This window comes from Ixodes scapularis, unplaced genomic scaffold, assembly GCF_016920785.2.
Source record: "Ixodes scapularis isolate PalLabHiFi unplaced genomic scaffold, ASM1692078v2 PGA_scaffold7__128_contigs__length_106722199, whole genome shotgun sequence".
Classification (NCBI taxonomy): domain Eukaryota; kingdom Metazoa; phylum Arthropoda; class Arachnida; order Ixodida; family Ixodidae; genus Ixodes; species Ixodes scapularis.
This window is the reverse complement of record NW_024609882.1, coordinates 21749569-21768524: the sequence shown is the minus strand read 5'-3', so window position 1 is coordinate 21768524 and position 18956 is coordinate 21749569. Positions and strand designations below refer to the sequence as shown.

The 18956-nt window shown below is 45.7% G+C and overlaps 1 protein-coding gene across 1 annotated transcript in view; it reads left to right on the top strand.

Annotated features, from left to right (window-relative positions):
* The window catches only part of LOC8053392 (cytochrome P450 4V2), a 29082-nt gene extending 10836 nt beyond the window's left edge, over positions 1-18246 (top strand). Inside the window, exons 6-11 of the mRNA XM_042286523.1 lie at positions 3001-3127; positions 5099-5284; positions 8915-9088; positions 9678-9744; positions 14286-14465; positions 17984-18246. Coding sequence (XP_042142457.1) covers positions 3001-3127; positions 5099-5284; positions 8915-9088; positions 9678-9744; positions 14286-14465; positions 17984-18177 — 928 coding nt within the window. The 3' untranslated portion in view covers positions 18178-18246. The remainder of the gene's footprint in view (positions 1-3000; positions 3128-5098; positions 5285-8914; positions 9089-9677; positions 9745-14285; positions 14466-17983) is intronic.
* Positions 18247-18956: the final 710 nt, after the last annotated feature.

Here is an 18956-nt window from a genome sequence, read left to right as displayed (position 1 = left end):
CTAAAAACAAATGGGATTTTGCATGCGCGTTCATCATTGTCTTATTTTTGTTATTTACGTCGAATCTTTTATACAGCTCAGCTGAGTCCGAGCAGCGCGTGTATCTATATTTCCAGCCTTCTTCTTAATGTTTGGGTAATTTGGCAAGAGGTCTTTGCGTGCCTGGAAGAAATGCACACTCTCAAAGCGGAGTAGGGCACCCGCGCGCCTGGTGGTATTTTAAAAGAAACGAGACCTTCTGAATTCTGATATCCACATTGGAGTAAAATGTTTAAAATTAAACTGGGGCTGTTATGCAAGAATGAATGTAAGGCAGAGTTTCGCCCTGACAACCTGTGTTCAGCATTCGTGATGCTTTTTTCTTTTTTTTTTCTATGATTCGAGATTGAAGTAAGAATGAAGATAATGTAATAAGGCAGGCGAGCTGGTTAAGCATTTCTAAAACCCAGGATGGGGGCTACAAAGAGGGGACAAACACAAGACGTCTCAAACACGGCTACTAAATTTGATTCAACACACTTCTTTTATACCCGGCACGGCCAAAACGTTTGCTACAGTTCACACACGACTACAAAAGATGGTCATAGCCTTAACAGGAAACAAAAAGACCATGTCTTCAGTACATATACGCCCTCCTCAATACATATACGTCCCAAATAAGAAAAAAAAAATTGCATACTACAATTTAAAAGCGTTTGAGAGGTTTCGTCGGTAGTTGGAAATTGTGACCTTGGAGATTGTGTAGTTTTGAACTAGCGGAAAGGTAGGCGTCGCGTGGAACTGTAGCAAACCTTTTGGCTGTGTGCAAATGGAGGGAGGTGTGAAGGTGACAAATATAAAAGAAGTGTCCCGAATAAAATTTAATAGCTGTGTTGGAGAAGTCTTGTGTTTGTCCCTTCTTTGTAGCCTCCGTCTTAGGTTTTAGAAATGTTGAAGAAAGAATATTTGCATGTAGTAAGATATGTAAATCTACTCAATAGATGGGCGTATCCATGGGCTTTTATATATGTCAAATCCGTCGTTTAATTGCCCATCCCAAGGCATCACACTTTCCGAGGTCGCAGTTCATAAATAAAGTTAGATTAAAATTAGCTTGTAAATGGACAACTGGAAGCTTGGAAGCAACCTTCACGCGTTTAGCTGGGTTTTCGTTTAAGCATGGTGCAACAGTAAAGAAAGGCTTGGAGGAAGCATTCAATATTCAATTCGAAACTATTGGACCTAAGCCACTATTCACTAATAAAATTAACAAGCGCTAACAAAGACGAGGACAAAAAAGAAAGGTGAACAGGACGAGCACCTTCCTTTTTTGTCCCCGTCTTTGTTAGCGCTTTTAAATTTTATAAGTGATGAACCAACTCGCCCGCTTCGCCACTTTAGTCCACTATTCACTTCGAAGTCAAAATTTATAATTCTCACACGACTAATAATTTGGAAGGAAGTAATATATAAATTAGTTTATTTCATATTTTATAAAGGGATTGCCAATATTTAAATTGTGCACAAAATATGTGCACAATTTATTGTTTTAATTAATTCTTTTACTTCAACGAATGTTACAAGTTTTCTCCGCCAAATGGCATCGGCTCGTTATCGAATGTTTGCGCACAAAAATCAAAACTTTTCGCGCGTTTCTTTTTTTTTTTTGTTTGTGTGTGTGTGTGTGTATAGAAGTTTGGAAAACTCTAACTTATTCGAACTCGAACCTTGACAAGCAGGTTTGACAATTCGAAGAATGTGAATTCCAGAGCTTTCGATACACGGCGTCGGGAAGCCGGCGGCAGACGATGTCGCTTGGCTTTGTCCGGCGACTGTTTAAACATTTCCGGAGGAAGGAAAACCGTTTCCGTCAATTTTAGATCGAGCTGCGGGTAGCTGGCCACAATGATTTCAAACACCAAGATGGCCGAGGCTTTGCTACCCTGAATTAGAACCATGCATTGAATTAGAACCACGAATTGGAACCTCGCGTCAGCGTGCGCGGTTCTGCGGACCTCGTTTTCTTGGTGCTGTTGGCTCGATACCATCTTGTACGCGTTACTGAAAGAAAAAAAAAAGTAACCGACTACAATTACTTTATCGAAAAATTAACTGATTACAGTAATCAATTACTGCATCACAAAAGTGATTTAAAAATTACCACCAGAAAGTAATTGATTACAGTATTGCTTTTCTTCTTTTTATTACGAAATGAAAAATGTATACGTACGTTCAAAGTGGAAACGAGGCACTCTTGTCAACTCGACAGTGAAAGCGTCGTTGAGCAAGTAGACATTCTAATCTTCCTGGTATATCTTGGTATGTTTTTTTCTGTTGTTTAGTAAAAAAAAAAAGTGTCCAGCATTGGTGCAACGTAGGCGAGCGACGCACGGCCGGACAGAGCGATTTTACAGCGAAGCTGTTTATGGCTAGGGTCCCGCCGATTCTTCGTGTGCAGCAGCAGAAATGACGTCACGGCTTCGTGACGTCATGCGACGTCCCGACTTCATGACGTCAATTTCCCCTCTAAATTTTGCGGGGAAATCGACGTCACGTGACGTCAACACCAATGCAATTTCCCCGCTAAATTTAGCGGGAAAATTGACGTCACGTGACAGGAAGTCGTGACGTCACATGACGTCACGAAGTCGTGACATCGCGGGATGTCACGTCTGTGTCATGTGCTAAACAGTTTCGCTGGTTATCCACCTTCATAGAGCGGAATGGCTCATCAATTTTACGTATAATTTTAGCTCTTTCGGAAACATATAATTGACTACAAAAATATAGCAATCGAATTACAGCGAACGTTACCGCGGGGAAAAAGTAATTGAAGCGTTAAAAAGTTACAATAACATGTAATCGACTACAAGTCTGCTCGATACGCATGCAGTGAGGACGGTATTCATGTGCTGTTATCCCGCTCTAAAAAACAAACAAAAAAAAAGGTACGCTTGAATTAAAATTAAATTGCGTGCCAATCATTCCGACTCTTTCTTTTCTTTTTTTTTTTTTTTCCAGAGCGATGATGCTAGTTCCTGTGCGGTGCCTCAGCCCCTGGTTTTGGGTCCAGGCGATATACGACATCACGAGCCAGGGAAAAGGCTACAAGGGCGCCGTTGAGGAAATGGTGAACCTCACACATTCCGTAAGCAAACTGGGGTCTACTATTTTCCCCCGCGGAGAATCGTCCGGGCGCACGCGCAGGTACGCGCAGGTACGCCATCCGCCATTTTTTCTGGTGGCTCCGTACCGGCAGTCAGGAAAGTCCGCGGACATACTGCTCGTATACATCGATACAAAAGACACGGAGTTTCTCCGCAGACACGATGACGGAATAATCCCCGTACATTCTCCTCAAGCATATGTAGGAAGCATGCTAGCCTCATAGGCTAGGTGGCGCAAGCTACCTCCCGATACAAAGCGTATAGCCATCAACAATCCATCCATACATATGTAGGCTCCAAACGTGTCTGCAGTCAGCTTTTTGTACGACCAGTGTGACCGTAATGAAGGGAAGAGTCGGCCCTAGACAGCGTCGTCTGCAGACTGTCGTTTCTATGATGTGCGATCTATGATCTATACGAACGCACGAGCATGTGTGATTCGGATTGCGCCGAGCGTAACGCGTTGATTGGGCATCATAATCATCTTAATCACTCAGCAGAACCAAAGCCACCGCGGAAAGGCGACAGCCCGAAGCACAAAGGCCCGCTGTGTCGCGGGCCTCAGTGGCTCAGCCCAACCCGAAAACAGCACTCGTGCATAATTGTGTCTTCTCTATACGACGGCCGGACTGGATTCGCGCTTTTTTTACGTGCGCCTTTTCTGTCACAAGAGAATGCATGTGCATCTTTCTGCGCGGGGCCCCTTGCACCCTCGTTGTTCCACCCTGCTAACCCTGCTGCTCAGAGGCGTCTGTTTCTCCTGGCCCAATGGTGTATTGTCATGTCCCGAATTGCACGTCACCATCGGGGAGGACTTCTGGCGTATCTTTCCACCAGCTGCCCAGCCATGAATCACTAAGCACCACGTGAAAAAAAAAAAAGAAAAAAAAAAAAGCCTTTTACAGCTCCCTGTAACGCCGAATTAGAGCGCAGCTCTTGACAAGGAGGAAGGGAGGATACTGAGGAGAGGGTATACCCCTCCTTCCTCCTCCTCCCCTCCTCATCCTGCCTGCTACACCTCCCTCCGAGCGAAGGGAGGGGGGGGGGGGGGGGGGCTGGAACTGAATCGGATCTGTGTCTTGTTGGTTTCGCGGTACGTGTGGTTTTTCCAATAATAAACCAGTTGCGCTCTGTGGTGTGTGTCTCTCCTACTCGTCCGTCGTCTTTAGCGCGTTTAACCCTTAAACATGTTCAACCAACTAGCCCAAATCCAAACCCTTCTGAGGGGGAGGGGTCACGTGACCCCCCTGAGGGGCTTAGAGTGACGAACTGGTGTCCCGTTCACCAGGCAAAAGTGACCCCACTTGGCTGCCGCCGTTGTACAAGTTTGACCACTAGACACGTGACCGTACGAAATCCTGAGTCTTTTACGCAAAACTGACCCGAGATTTGCGTTGCGATCACTGTAAAAAAACACGATAAACAATTTCTTTAATACTGTTAGCCCCAGAGATCAGTGTCTAGCGCCGATAAAAACCCAAAATAGAGCACCGCCGCTGACGGCATCTGGCGGAGGCATTGCGAATCTGCCCGAGTTTTTGTCGTAAAACATAACTTATCTCGTCCGCACTGTTATTAAAGATCAATAAGCAATTATTTGTGCGTGGTACTTCGTTAAAATTTAGGCGTAAAAACTATAAGGTCAAGTGTGTAGTGGTCAAAAAATGTGCAACATGGCGGCGGCCGATTGGGGATCCCTTTTAGCTGCCAGTTTATCACCCTAAGGCCCTCTACCTCGTTGTGTTATTTAGATAGAAAAGACAGGGGCTGAGATAAAAAAGGCAGGGGCGACTCCGAGAAACTATCCCAGGATTCCTCAGCGAGATTTTGGTTGACGATAGTAATGCTTTCGTGAAAGCTAGGTCGCGTTTAATTAGCGTAACGGATCATCCAGAACTGACTGCACTGCTAATGTTGTCGTTTTTGTTCCTTTTTTTCTCCCATTGTTTTAGGTCATGCGTCAACATTTAGAAACATCAAACGGCACGAAAATGACTTCGCAATTTTCACAACACGACACTGAGGCCGATTCCTCCAAAAAGGCTTCGCTGATTGATAGGCTGATGAAGACACAAAAAGAGGACGAGAAGTACACTCTTGATGACGTAGTAGGGGACATCAACACCATTCTCGGCGGGGTAAGTTAACTATAAATGGCCTCATTAAAACTGTGAAATGTCTTAATGAGGCCGATAAAATGTTTCTTGCGGGTTATGTCACGTGCGTTTGAAGCACGTGACATAACCCGCAATGAGTTTTTAACTGCTATAGCTCTTGGCAAATGCAACATAACCTCTACAAATGCAATCTCCTTTCATTCACCGGAGAGCGGTAACTTTCATTTCATTTCATTTCATTTTATTCACCTCAAGGGCGTCGGATGGACGCATTACATGAGGGGAGATTCAAAAACAAATCAAGTTTAAAAAAAAAAGGAGAGAAACAGAATAGGAAAGACAGAAAAAAAAAGCACCCTACATGGCATTTACGTAGAGGACATTCAGGTTCGCTGTGCTTGTGCCAGACGAGAACTAGGGTGTTTTCATGTGCGCTTTGCTTAGGGTGGAGACCAGTGATCTCTATTTTGTCCCACACTTTTATTTTTCTTTTTTGTTGAGAGGCGCGTGAAAGAGCGTGTCCCATGCACGCGTTTGTGGAGCTGAATGTGCTATGGCGACATTTTGTTTTCGTCGATTTCTTTGTATGTTCACCGTGAGCGCGTTCTCTCGGCTTCGGGTACTACAAAGGGTGGTATCACCCTAAACAGAAGAACATTGAGGCACCCTAACGAGAACTGTAAATGCAGCTTATGGCAGTTTAGCTTATGTTTATTGGGATTGCCGTCGGAAACTCGAATCAGGCACGCGCAACATGTGTTTGTTACAAGGACTGTTCATTCAACAGTATATCGACTTTTTCTTTATTTAAAAAAAAATTATAAGCAACACCAAAATACAAGTTTAAAACACGAAAAAAAAAGAGTGCTTTTCGACGTGAACAAGTTGTTTTGCAGCAACCAGGAAACCCGCTTGGCGACTGTCGTTTACCTCGATTTCTCCGCTCTCATCTCCTCGATTGCACCATGAAATCTAATGTTTCGCCTGAATTCACGTAGCAGGTGGAGAGCGATGCCAGTACTCACTTAATTGAGTCGCTTGACTCAAATGCCATTTAGGTCAAATGCCGTTTGGGTTGCCGTGTGGGTACAGCTTTCTGAACACCTTTTACGTAAATGCCGTCTGAGGCGCTCGTCTGACAGGAGTATTCAAGGGGCTTATTCAGGCTACAGCCTGGAAAGAAAGTGTCGACGTAAAGCTGCAGAATTGACCAAAAGACGTCACCTTCCTTCCCAAAAAGGTGCGTCGTCAGGCATGTTACTTGCGCCACTGTTAAAAGCAGATGTACTAGGCTGCACGATACTGCCTCTTCAGGCGCTGTAGGTATGCAAATAAATAAATAAATAAAGCGCACAAAAACATCGGCGCTTTTTTTTTCTTTTTTGGGGGGTTTTATTTGAAGAAATATTGGCACTAAAGTCATCAATTTTTAAAGCTTAGGTTAGTGCTCGAGCACTTTCCATCAAATTACACTTAGAAAAGCAGAACCCTCTCACGGGAAATGCAAGGTTGCGGTCGACTATATGCCGGTCCGGCCGAGCGTTATACCAACAACGGGAAGCGATTTGCCATCTTGCTACTTGTTGCTTCGTCGGAGAAGTCGAATAAAATCATTTCGAAGACTACTCACAATGGCAAAGCAATCGTGTATGCCGTAAACTACGATTAACTTTTCGTGATCCGAGCTATATAACAGCCGCCGTGCGACCGCGAGCAGACGAATAGATCTGGTTCTCGGCACGCGAGTGTAACGACCGTTCCCAGTTCAATAGGGTAGAGACACTAGGTCTGCGCGGGCCGATATTTAGGAGCCCGGCCCAGCCCGGCCCTCTTTAAGCCCGGGCCCGCCCGCGGCCCGCTAGCTATTTTCTACAACCGGCCCGGCCCGGCCCGAGGCTAATTTTCACGTACCCGCTGAGGCCCGCTCTATTTTCGCCCAGTATGAATAGCTCACAGATTGGACGGCATGGCAGCTTGCTTGCCACTGTGACACATGTTGACTATGTTGCTTCATAATAACTAAAGCAAGCATCTTTAGTTTTTCTCTCTTTTATTTTTGCTGCTATTATTAGTCGGATTGATCTGCAAACCTAAACCGCTCGTTCAAAAAAAAAAAAAAATTTCCTCCAATCGTTTATTTTTTTGTTTTTCTTTTTGTGAACAAGCACGCGGATCCACAAAGACTGAAAAATAAAAATGGCAAGCAACAGTAAACAGAACCATGACCAAAGTTGCAAAGGAAGTGAAACATCACGACGGGTTCGGACAAAAGACGGGCAAAGTTCTAAGTTGTCCACTCCCGTTGTGTAACACTACTGGAAAAAAGAAAAAAAGAAAATACCACCGTTTATTGCGGTGGTCTGTGAGTAATTGTTCAGGAAAAGCACCCCTGAGGGGAACCTCTTCACCTATATTGTGGATGCACGCACTAGTACGCGCAGGTAGTGTACGCCCGCGAGGATACGCGTTGCGTAGGCGCGTATGTATGCGCGTTGCTAAGGAGAAGTGTATGTACGACAGCGGCGCTGCAGGCGACAAAAATGAACGCCGCGGCGCTGGTACTGTGGCAGAGCATTCGGTACACAGACATCGAGCTGTACAAACACACATCCTTTCAGCATTAGTACCTACCCCGCTGTGGTCCCTCCCGCAACCCCCCGAACAAACTTCCAAGTACATTGCTGCTAAAAATGAAAAACGTAACGGCCGGCGTGGCCCGCTTCGGCCCGCCTTGTAGTGCCGGGCCCGGGTCCTTCATGAATATAGCAGTGAAGCCCGAGCCCGGCCCGTGGCCCGCGGGCTGGCCCGTGCCCCTGCAGACCTCGAGACACATCACCTGCCCTTTCTGGTCTTTGGGGCATATTTTACTCTATCTAGTTTCGGGGCTCTTGAAATTCCGACCGGTAAACGTTGCCTCGCCGTCTTGTTTACGACAGTGTGCGACGTGAAAGGCGAGTCAGGGATGTTGCACGCTGCAGAACATTTCAGCTGTTAGACGGTTGCTCGACTTCTACGATTCGCTAAAACGTGTTACATTTTGCACACGCACGGTTTCACGGGAACGGAGCAGCGGCACCGTTCATGATTTCGGAACCGTTCCGACTCGCTAAAACTGTTCGCAATCGGTTGTAGCGCAACCTGAAGAACAGTCAGCAGAGTCGCTTTTAAAACGTTGGGGTCTTTAGACCAGTGGCATAGCCAGAAAAAAAAAAAAATAAGGGGGGGGGGGGGAGCTAAGTTCTGTGGATAGATATGTATGTTTCCAACATGTCTGCAGGTAGTTCTTGGATGAACAATGTCACAGTACCATTATATACATTAAAAAGTAACTATGTAAAAAACAACAGAAAAAGCTTGGCAGCTCTTTTGCCACAAATTATTCTTTATCGTTTGTTTCTGTTTCCACGATTTTTGTTAAGAAATTATATTTTCGATTCTTGTCCTTCCTGTAAAATGAGAGACTCTGTGTTGTGTAGCCTAGCAAAAAAAAAAGTTTTTGTTTTTACAAATGTGAAACAACAAGACAGAAACAAAAGTTTCTGTCTTTTTGTGCGACAGCGACTTTATACTTTAATTAAAATTGACAATCGCCGTTCGATGACCTTTTGGTGACATTAACTGGGTATACACCACTTTTTCTTTTTCTTCTAGGGAAACGATACCGCAGCTTTGGCCGTGTGCTGGGCACTGAATCTTCTCGGCCACAACGCCGACGCTCAGAGAAAGGCTCACGAGGAGCTCGACGAGATATTCGGCAGCAGCCGTGACGGAGAAATCACCGCTGACGACCTGAAGAAAATGAAGTATCTGGAATGCTGTCTGAAGGTTCGAACTCGTATCGGATATTCTGCACGAGCCCGTTACGTGAAAATATGTAAAGGGTTACAATTCCAAATTACCGAGCCTCAAATGCAATCGATTACCGTTATAGCTTACACATATCTTTCGCTCAGTAGCAGTATAGCTCAGTAGCAGCTCAGTAGCAGCGTCTTTTTCTGCTTGGAGATTCGGAGGAGCCGATCTACAAAATCTTCCTTTGGGGAACGGGCCTTTCGAGCGTGAGCGCAATGTCTCCAAAAGCTATGGTCTCGTGCCTCTACCTCAAGACGCACTCCCTGACAGCTTATACCGAAAAATGCCTGGGCGCGAGCGCTCATTTTCGAGCTTTGGTCCAGCGTGTGGTCGCTGACCCATATTGCTCCTGTTTCTGTACTATGTTCATATTTTTTTAAAGTATCGAGTAAGTAAAGTGATCCATTACCAATATTTGTCACGAAATCACATTACAAATTACTACCGCAAAAACAGAAAAAGTAACGTGGCAATTACAAAATTACTCGAAGAAGGCACGGATTACTTCCGAAGTCTGCCTATAATGACTTTTTTTTTTCCTCTGTTTACTCGGTGTGTTCAGGAAGCCCTGCGGCTGTACCCGTCTTTCCCCGTAATCGGAAGGACGCTCGAAGAAGATCTCGTCATAGGTGAGCATATAAAGGCGGCTTCGCACATTCCCGTTCTGACGACGAGAGAGCGTACTGGAGCCGTCCATGATGCTCGGTGGCACGGTGACACTGTTTTTTTTTTTTTTTTTATGTTGTTATTATTATTATTCTCGCGTTTACCTCAGGAACCGTATTTATGTGAAGAATCATATGTTATCAAGACGTGCACGTTTCAAATGCCAAAAAGCATCGCTTCTTCCTCCGACAACCAAATCTCGTAAGAACTACTTCGCACGACGCAAAAACAAAACGCAAAACTTCAGTTTTTTTTTTGTGTTTTTTTATGTGACATTTAGTGGTAGGTGTAAACGTATTTTCAGCCTGGTCATTCGCCGAGCTGCCTCCGTAGATTTCGGTGATTAGTTTTCCCCAACGTTACTAGGACCATTCAGTTCAGAAACTGTCGCAGAGCCTGCTCTCAAAAAGAGGCACCGATCCGTACTCGAAAACCGAACTAATGGCGATCGCAACGCCGCCATTTCTACCGCAGCGGCCACTCGAGGAACTGCACGTGACGTGTATTTTGGCTTTAATCGACCATTTTGAACGAAACAATTACGGTGGAGGGTTTCAGGGGTGCCACCCCCGTCTGCCAAGTGGACGCGCCGCGATTTACTACCGAAGTTAGGATTCGTCCAGGTCGGTGCGCTACCTGAAATCACCGGTGAGACATGGTTGTATAAAAACAACATTAATTGTGCTGCAAAACCTTGCAAACTTGAGATATTAGAAAACATCACGCGCCCGTCGTTCATTAATTGTGCCGCAAAACCTTGCAAACTGAAGATATTAGAAAACATCACGCGCCCGTCATTTGGTACTAAACTCCAATAAATTTCATACAAAAAGAGTCTTTTCCGTTTGTTTTTACGCAAAAACATGCTTTCTAAAAGCTCAAGGTGACCACAGTTAAGACAAATGATAAAGAGTGGCGCTGTTGTCGTATTTAGCTTAGCTCGGTCTCGGTGAATGCCAGCGGCCCAGGGAGTCGACGGCGAGTTTCCCAACTGAGTGTTCTAGTAACGCTGTTTTTCTCGAACTGCTTTTCACAGAAAAATAGACGCACCGGTGTCTATGTGTGTACCTATAAGATGCTGCTGAAGGTGTGATGCAACAATTTTTTTATACTTTCCATAAATACAGCGTTGAATTACTTCTTGATATTTAGGACCCGTAAAACACGCGTTGCATTTTTTTTCTACGCAATAACGATTGCAACAAAAAAAAAACGAAAAACAAAACAAAAACGAACACCGTTTGTTTTTTTCAACTTGCAGCCAGAAAAGGCGGCCACGTGATCTGGAGCCGATTATATGCCGCCAGTGTTTTTAACACGTGGTTTTTGACACAGCCACGCGTTGTGGTTGGCAGAGCACAGGGCGCGTGCTGACTTACACGCATTGTTCAGGTTCGGCTATTGCCGTCATCCCAGAGATTTAACACGAGCCACTACCCGGATGCATGTCGAGGCATTGATTGCCACGAGCCAAAATCAAATGTCTACGCAGTCTTCCCGCTCATTCACACTGGAAGCGGATCCGCATTCGCAAAGCGGTTGCGAACGCGGTTGTTGAAGATCCAGTGCAATTGCACGCGCACTTGATGACATCAAGTGCGCGTGCAATTGTACTGGATCTTTATACAACCGCGTTCGCAACCGCTTTGCGAACGCGGATCCGCTTCCAGTGTGAATGAGCAGTTCCTGTGCGCCGTATGAGCAGCATTTAAATATCCTTACAGCGGGAATCGGGGAGCTTGATGACGCATTCGATGGGGATCGCATTGTTGGCGTTGTCCCCACAGCTCCGTCATCAAGCTTTGCGAAGGAGAGGCTGAGAGAAAAGGTGCGCTTTGATCCTTGGAATTCCGCCGCGACGAAGACGCTTCCTGGACAGTGGCCTTGCGATCGAGTATTCTTGGGTCCCACTAGTGACAGTAAGCTGGTGTAAAGTGAGAAACTTCCCTGCTCAATATCGTAGCACAGCCCCTTTAAAGCCTGCTCAGTTCTGCTGTAACGGTCGCTTTCCATCTTGGCAGTTAAAGGGGTATCCACACGAAGGAGAACTCCGCGGACGGATGTTGTGACGTCAACAACCCGGGAAACTCCGTCCCCGGCTTCGCCGCGTGCAGCTGCTGAGCTTTCGTGCTGACAGAACGAAGCCTCCGCGCCTCCGCCACGGAGGAGAACGGGAGAACGGCGCCACGAGGCGTCAAAAAGGGATGACGTATGTCTCACGTGATGCGCGCTCCGCGGAGGAAAAGGGGCGGATTTCTCCTTCGTGTGGATACCCCTTAAAGGGGCACTGACACCCCAAAGGTCGTATTTATTTTTATTGTCTAAAACGATGCAAGTTGTAGTCATAGACACGCAAAAAAAACCGCATCGCGAAAAAAAATTTTCCCGCGCGCGCGCGCGCCTTTTTATTTTTGGCGTTTGATTTTCCCGCCTCTCGCCTCCTCGCTTCTTTTGATCGGTGACGTCAAAAATCAGGAAATTTAGAAGCTTTGTAGGCGACATCTCTATAACATTTAATTACGGCAATCTTAAAACATGTTTTTTAACGCAATTGCGAACGCACTACGGCCCTTCTTTTTGAAATACCAAAAATCGGGAGTTCGTTGTGGTGCCGTCTCCTGGATTTGTATCCTCCAACGGAAAACAGGCGACACCGCTCAAAACCGGTCCACCGCAACGCCGGCGCTAGCCGGCGCTCGCTCCTATCCTCCTCGCTTTGGGTCGCCATGGCAACAGCAGGGAGTGGTGACAGGAAAGTGGACTCTCAGGTCTCCTCAATTTTTGACGTCAAGGCACCGGCGCCGATCGCGCGGGAACTTCGAATTCGGCATTTGGAAATTGTTTTTTTACTTCACGAATACTGAATTCCCAAATCTCAAATTTTGAGGGTAATGTCCCGGCATCGTTTTCAATCGTTTCGGATAATAAAAAAAAATATGATTTTGATGTGTCAGTGCCCCTTTAACGGACGTTTCAGCAACAAGGGTTTGAGACGCCGAGACGAAAATAACACCTACATTTGCTGGCCCCCCCCCCCCCTCTTTTTTTTTTTCCTTTTTTCTTCTTGAAGTTGTACGATTAGCCGCCAGGATCGCGACGTCGGAGAGCATGACACGTCGGCTTAGTGCCGTAATTTGTTGCCGCCTAGAAACCACAGTCGAAAACGCGATCTAAGAACCGTAGAAGTTTACGACGACGTCGCATACCTTGAATGCTTTTATAAAGACCATGATCGCAACGCGCTTGGATACAGGCGCAACTCCAAACTTCCACCGTTTTTTTTTTTTGAATTAATCACGCTGTGTAACTTGTCATTAGCAAGTGATGATAAGTGCTGTCAGGATACTCATTGGCCACGAACGCAATTAAGGTATTCGTCGACGGATTGATTGGTTGACCGGCGCGTATGTCCGAGTGACGCAGTTCTCGTGTCGAATGCGGGAGCAGGGGTGGGCTGACGTACTTTGGGTGCACCGCGGATGCATCACAGTGAAAAGGCGGAGAACTCTCGAAGGAAACGAAGTACGAAGTAGTCCGCTATATATATATATATATATCTTTTTTTTTTTTTTTTTTTACTTCTTGTATTAGAAAACAGGCTTCTGACTTTCTGCCCACTTTCTTTTGACCCACCAAGCGACACGCGATTAGTAAAATTCCAATCTAAAAGCATTTATCCCAAGCCCGAAATTCATTTCATGATCCCTTTAACGCTGCATGTTTAGCAACCGAATTCTACGAGAAAACCGTAATATAAAAAAATAATAATAAAAAACCGGCACGAAAGACTGCGACATGACGCCACGTTACTCCGTGACGTAGCGTGACGTACTGATATCATATGACACCGTGGCGGTACATGACACTTAGACGTCGTGTGACATCGCGCACTAACACCTTGCATGTGCCCTTTCAAAAAGCATTCTGTGCTAACCGTAGTGAAAGAATATAGATACATTTGTATCTACATTCACTACATTTATATCTAATTCGCTACACTACGCGGAGCTCTATGTAGTGTTAAGATACATATGTGAGGGAATTTTAGGTTATAGCTTTAGCGCTATTTTATCCAGACGTACACGTTTCGAACGCCAAAGCATTGTTTTCCCACCTTGGACAACCAAACCAAACTTCGTGCAGCGCATTAATGATGCCCGAAACTTCTTTTTACGGTCAGTTAACCCCAGTATCGTGTCCGTCAGCAAACAAATGTTGACACCAAACTCTGGACAGCTACCGCCATCTATGAGCGACAGTAGCAATCAAACAACCGGCTTGCCGGTTGTCTGGTTGCCGCCGTTGCTCATAGATGGCGCAATCTTTCCAGCCTTTCCACTCTGGCTTGCCGACTTGCGGCCGGCCATTGCTCCATTCCCACCATAGTACAGCTTCGCTGGTCTTCTTTCTTCACCAAAGTGAAAAGGCTGAAAGTTTTTTTGTTTTGTTTTTTCTCTCGGTGTGACGACGAGTGTAATAGTGTAATTTTTTTCTCTCTTTTCAGACGGCCAAACGGTACCAAAAGGTGTAACGTGCGTCATCGCCATCTTCAGCATCCACCGCAACCCGAACCACTTCAAAGATCCCGACTCGTTCGTCCCAGAGCGGTTCATGACCGAGGAGATCAAACAGCGGCACCCGTTCAGCTACATCCCCTTTTCCAAGGGCCTCAGGGTTTGCATCGGTAAGCGAGCACTTTCCATTCAATCCGTCCATGCAATGCGTCCACTGGAAAGGTATAAGGAATGCAACCAATACTTCGTCGAACCAAATAGAATTAGGGAATATTAGTATCGATGGTTCGTCCGATATCGCTGATACCGATACGATGAATGCCTGAATGCGTCAGCGGAGTATCGGGTATCGTTATCAGAGCTATCGGCACGATCTACGGTTGCCGTTGCTGTACCAGTGTTGTATGCGTTACCGACAAAAAAGTAACTAAATACGTTACTCGTTACTTGCAAATAAATGTAACGCGTTACCGACCTACGTTACCTCAAAATAAAAGGAACGCGTTACCGTTACTGATAAAAAGTAACGCACGTTACTGTTGCGTTACTTTTTATTCACGAACTAAAGTATTTGCTGTTTCGACGTTTGATATGTGCGTAAGCGCCATACCTAAGATATGTCCATGCGGAAACTTAATTACCCTCTTATTTTTAGGGTTTCACCCGAATACTTACAAGAAAAAACGCGGAAGTATATATGAAGCTGATGTATAACATGGAAAACGGGAAAGGGAATGACACGAAGGTGTCATTCTCTTTCCCAGCGGGAAGCGAAGCGCAGGCTTCGACGCAGGAATCTCCCAAATCCAACCTGAAGCCGGACCTCTTTGGCCTTCCAGCCGAGGCGACGGCGGTAGCGAGATCAACGAGCCGCGGGAGAAAGCTAGTGGCAGGTGGCGTGTGACGTCAAATCTGACGAGCACCGACGTCAAAGAAAAGTGGAGGACAGCGGCATTTTTAGAGCGCAGCTCTTAGGGGCCCGTTTCCGGCTTGAGCGGCGTCGCCGTCGCCGTCGGCGTAACCGCGCGGTGCATCATGGGAAATGTCCCATAATGCACCGCGCGAGCCCCCCACCGGGGTCACGTGACCTCGTAGGGGGGCACGTGACCCCCCGAGGTCACGTGACCCCGGTGGGGGGCTGGCGCGGTGCATTATGGGACATTTCCCATGATGCACCGGGGTCACGTGACCCCTCCTCGAGGTCACGTGACCCCTCCTCAAGGTCACGTGACCCCCCGAGGTCACGTGACCCCCGCCGATGTCGCGTGACCCCCCGCTTACGTCATCGTCACTGATGACGTCACCGGCATCCACATCGTCATCGTCATCATCACTGATGACGTCATCATCAGTGATGACGTCACCGGCATCCACATCGTCATCGTTATCATCACTGATGACGTCTCCGGCATCCACATCGTCATCGTCATCATCACTGATGACGTCACCGGCATCCGCATCGTCATCGTCATCATCACTGATGACGTTGCCGACATCCGCATCGTCATCGTCATCATCACTGATGACGTCATCAGTGACGTCACTGATGTCGTCACCGGCATCCACATCGTCATCGTCATCATCACTGATGACGTCACCGGCATCCGCATCGTCATCGTCATCATAACTTATGAAGTCACCGGTATCCGCATCGTCATCGTCATCATCACTGATGACGTTACTGACATCCGCATCGTCATCGTCATCATCACTGATGACGTCATCAGCGACGTCACTGATGACGTCACGGACATTCGCATCGTCATCATCACTGGTGAAGTCATCAGTGACGTCACTAATGACGTCATCGGTACCCGCATCGTCATCGTCACTAATGACGTCATCAGTGACGTCAGTGATGACATCATCGGCATTGGGGGTCACGCGACCCCCCCTGGTTAGTTCAACCCCCCCCCCCCCCCCAGTGCCCTTCCCTCCTCCTCCTCAAGAGCTGCGCTCTAATTCGGCGTTACAGGGAGTTGTAAGCGGCTTTCACTTTTTTTGACTAAGGAATTTATGACTGGGTGCCTAAAAACACACAAAAAAAATTTTAAATTTAATTTTTTTAAGTTCTAGGAAGTAAAGTAGCGTAACGTAATTTCGTTACACGTTACTCAAAATAAGTAACGTAAGTACGTTACCCGTTACTTCTTTGGAAAAGGAACGAGTATGTTACTACGTTACCAAAGAAAGTAACGCGTTACCGGTAACGCCGTTACTTGTAACACGTTACCGCCAACACTGTGCTGTACTAAGGAAATGCAATTATTGTCTGAAGCAAAAAAAAAAAAAAAACGCAGTTACATTTTTTTTTTTTTTTTTAGAACAGTATAGCGTTTGTAAGAATGAGACAACACAATCTCTAACTTCAACAGTTTAATCCTCAGAAAAGCAAGGGAATAAATACTCTTCATCATCGGGATATTCAACCAACCCCCATGCCACGCCAACGCTGTTATTAGAAAACAAGAAAACATAGAGATAAGACGGTAAGGGAGGATTAAACAGTTGAAGTTAGCGCATTGTGTTGTCTCGTTATTACTCTCGTCTCTGTCTTGAAGCGCCATCATGTTCTCAAAGTTTCAGTACCAACTCCCCCAAGAATCCGCCCCATTACACGTCTCTCCGTTTCTGGTTCATAAAGGTACGTGTGAAAACAAAGAATGAAATCCTTTGCAAGCCAAACGAAGGAGAAAAAAAAAAAAACGATTTTCAGTTTTTTGACCTATCGATCAACTCGTACATGTCTAATGTGAGATTCACATGGCGTGATCTTACTTGCGATTTCGTTGCTGCAACGCCACTCGTAAGGCAAAAAAAAAAAAAAAGCGTGGTGGAAGTTACGGCGTTTAACGTCGCGGGTGCAAAATCGCGAGCAAAAAAGCACCAAGTGAATCTTGCAATTTCGCAGCTGCGAGCGTTGAGCGCCCCAGATTCAGCCTGATTCACATGGTGCGGTCTCGCTCGCGATTTCGCAGTGGCGACGTCGCTCGCGCGGCAGAAACAACGCGTTCTGTGCGTGCGCTGCAGTAGCTCAGTTATTCGGCATTTTTCGCCCGGGTGATATGAGCGCTGGAAAGGGACCATAGTGCAAACGAACTAATAAAAATCAGGCTTTTTTGTGTGTGTGCGTCTGTGTTTGCAGAGTGTCTGGCTCTACTATAGTACCATTGTGGAAAGAGGGTGATTGCTCTCATTCTCTCGTCTGAGGTATTCCTAGTATATCTTTGTATCAAGTTCCTTCTTTTTTTTCTTCTTCTTCTTTTTATATTGTTTTTTGTAAGTGAAATAAAATGTATTAGTGTTTGAGACCGTTCGCGTATGTGTCGTTCTTCGCTTATACCTGCAGTCTCGAGACTGTGTCATGTCACGCGCAGTTACTCAGAGCTGTAGATGTTTGCCAGGCGGCCACCTTTGCTGTCTTCGGCGTCCATCCGAAGCGTATACATGACTACCGCGTGATGCGCGTTGATGACCCCAAGCGTTGTATACGGCACTGGCCACATTTATCATCTGCAGCGTGAGCCAGTGTCGACCTTACGCTGCCTAAACACAAACGTTATATTGGCTTTTTATTTTTTTATTTTTTTTTTTTTGGCTGCGCGCGATTTTTTTTTTATTATTATTTTTTTTTTTTTTTTGCCGCTAAATTTTGTATTGTAACCGAACTATTTTTTTTTTCTTTCAGGAGACAAATTTGCCATGGTGGAGATGAAACTGCTCTTGGCGAAGGTGCTTCGCAAGTTCGAGGTTGAATCTAGAATCCCGCTGGATCAACTCCGACTGACATACGAAATCGTCCTCAAGGACAAAGGCGGCAACAAAGTCTGGCTTCGAAGACGACCCGAGTTCTGCTCGGCTCTCGAAACGGCCGAATCGTAGAACTCGAATGTGCGACAGTTTCACGGATCTCGGGCGAAATTTTGGTGGTCGGCAATTTGCCACAAAATTAATTCAATGCCAAAAAAAAAAAAAAGATCGTGTCTTTTTTAGGGTGTTTTTTTTTACCTGCGAGTTTTACGTGTTGTCACTGTGCTTTCTTTTTCTTTTTTTTTTAGGCTGTTTTTTTTTTTACCTGCGAGTTTTACGTGTGACGTCACTCCAGTGGAATGCGCGGGGAAATCTTAACGTTACTTTTGACATCCTTCTCATTTGCCATTTCTAAATTTGAGATAATTAACAGCGTGCCAAGGAGGAGCGAATCCCGTGTACCCCGGAAATGTGGTCAGTTCGGCTAGCTAAGAACTTTAACTACAGCCTTCAATAACGATACGATTATTTTATCATAAGCCCAAAAAGACATGAGCGCGATTTTTTTTTTTCTTTTTGTTAATGTTTTGTATGCTTTAGTTGATTAAGTCTCGTGTCAGGTATCTGCATCTATGTGCCAGAAGTAACACTGAAGGTTACTCCATTTTCTCGCTTGACAAGAATAGCGTTAAACCCATGAATCGCTTACACTTTTTTTAACGCCTTGTAGGCCTTCCCCGACGAATATTGAACTATTAATTGTGTATTCTAAAATATATATTTAGTATGTTTTAAGAATCATTACTTGTTACCGAGTTTTATTGTCACCTCTTTCGTTAATTACACGAACTTAACTACCTTCATAACCCTCATAGAATGCTGTGTAACGGTATTATTGAGCGGGAGCACAA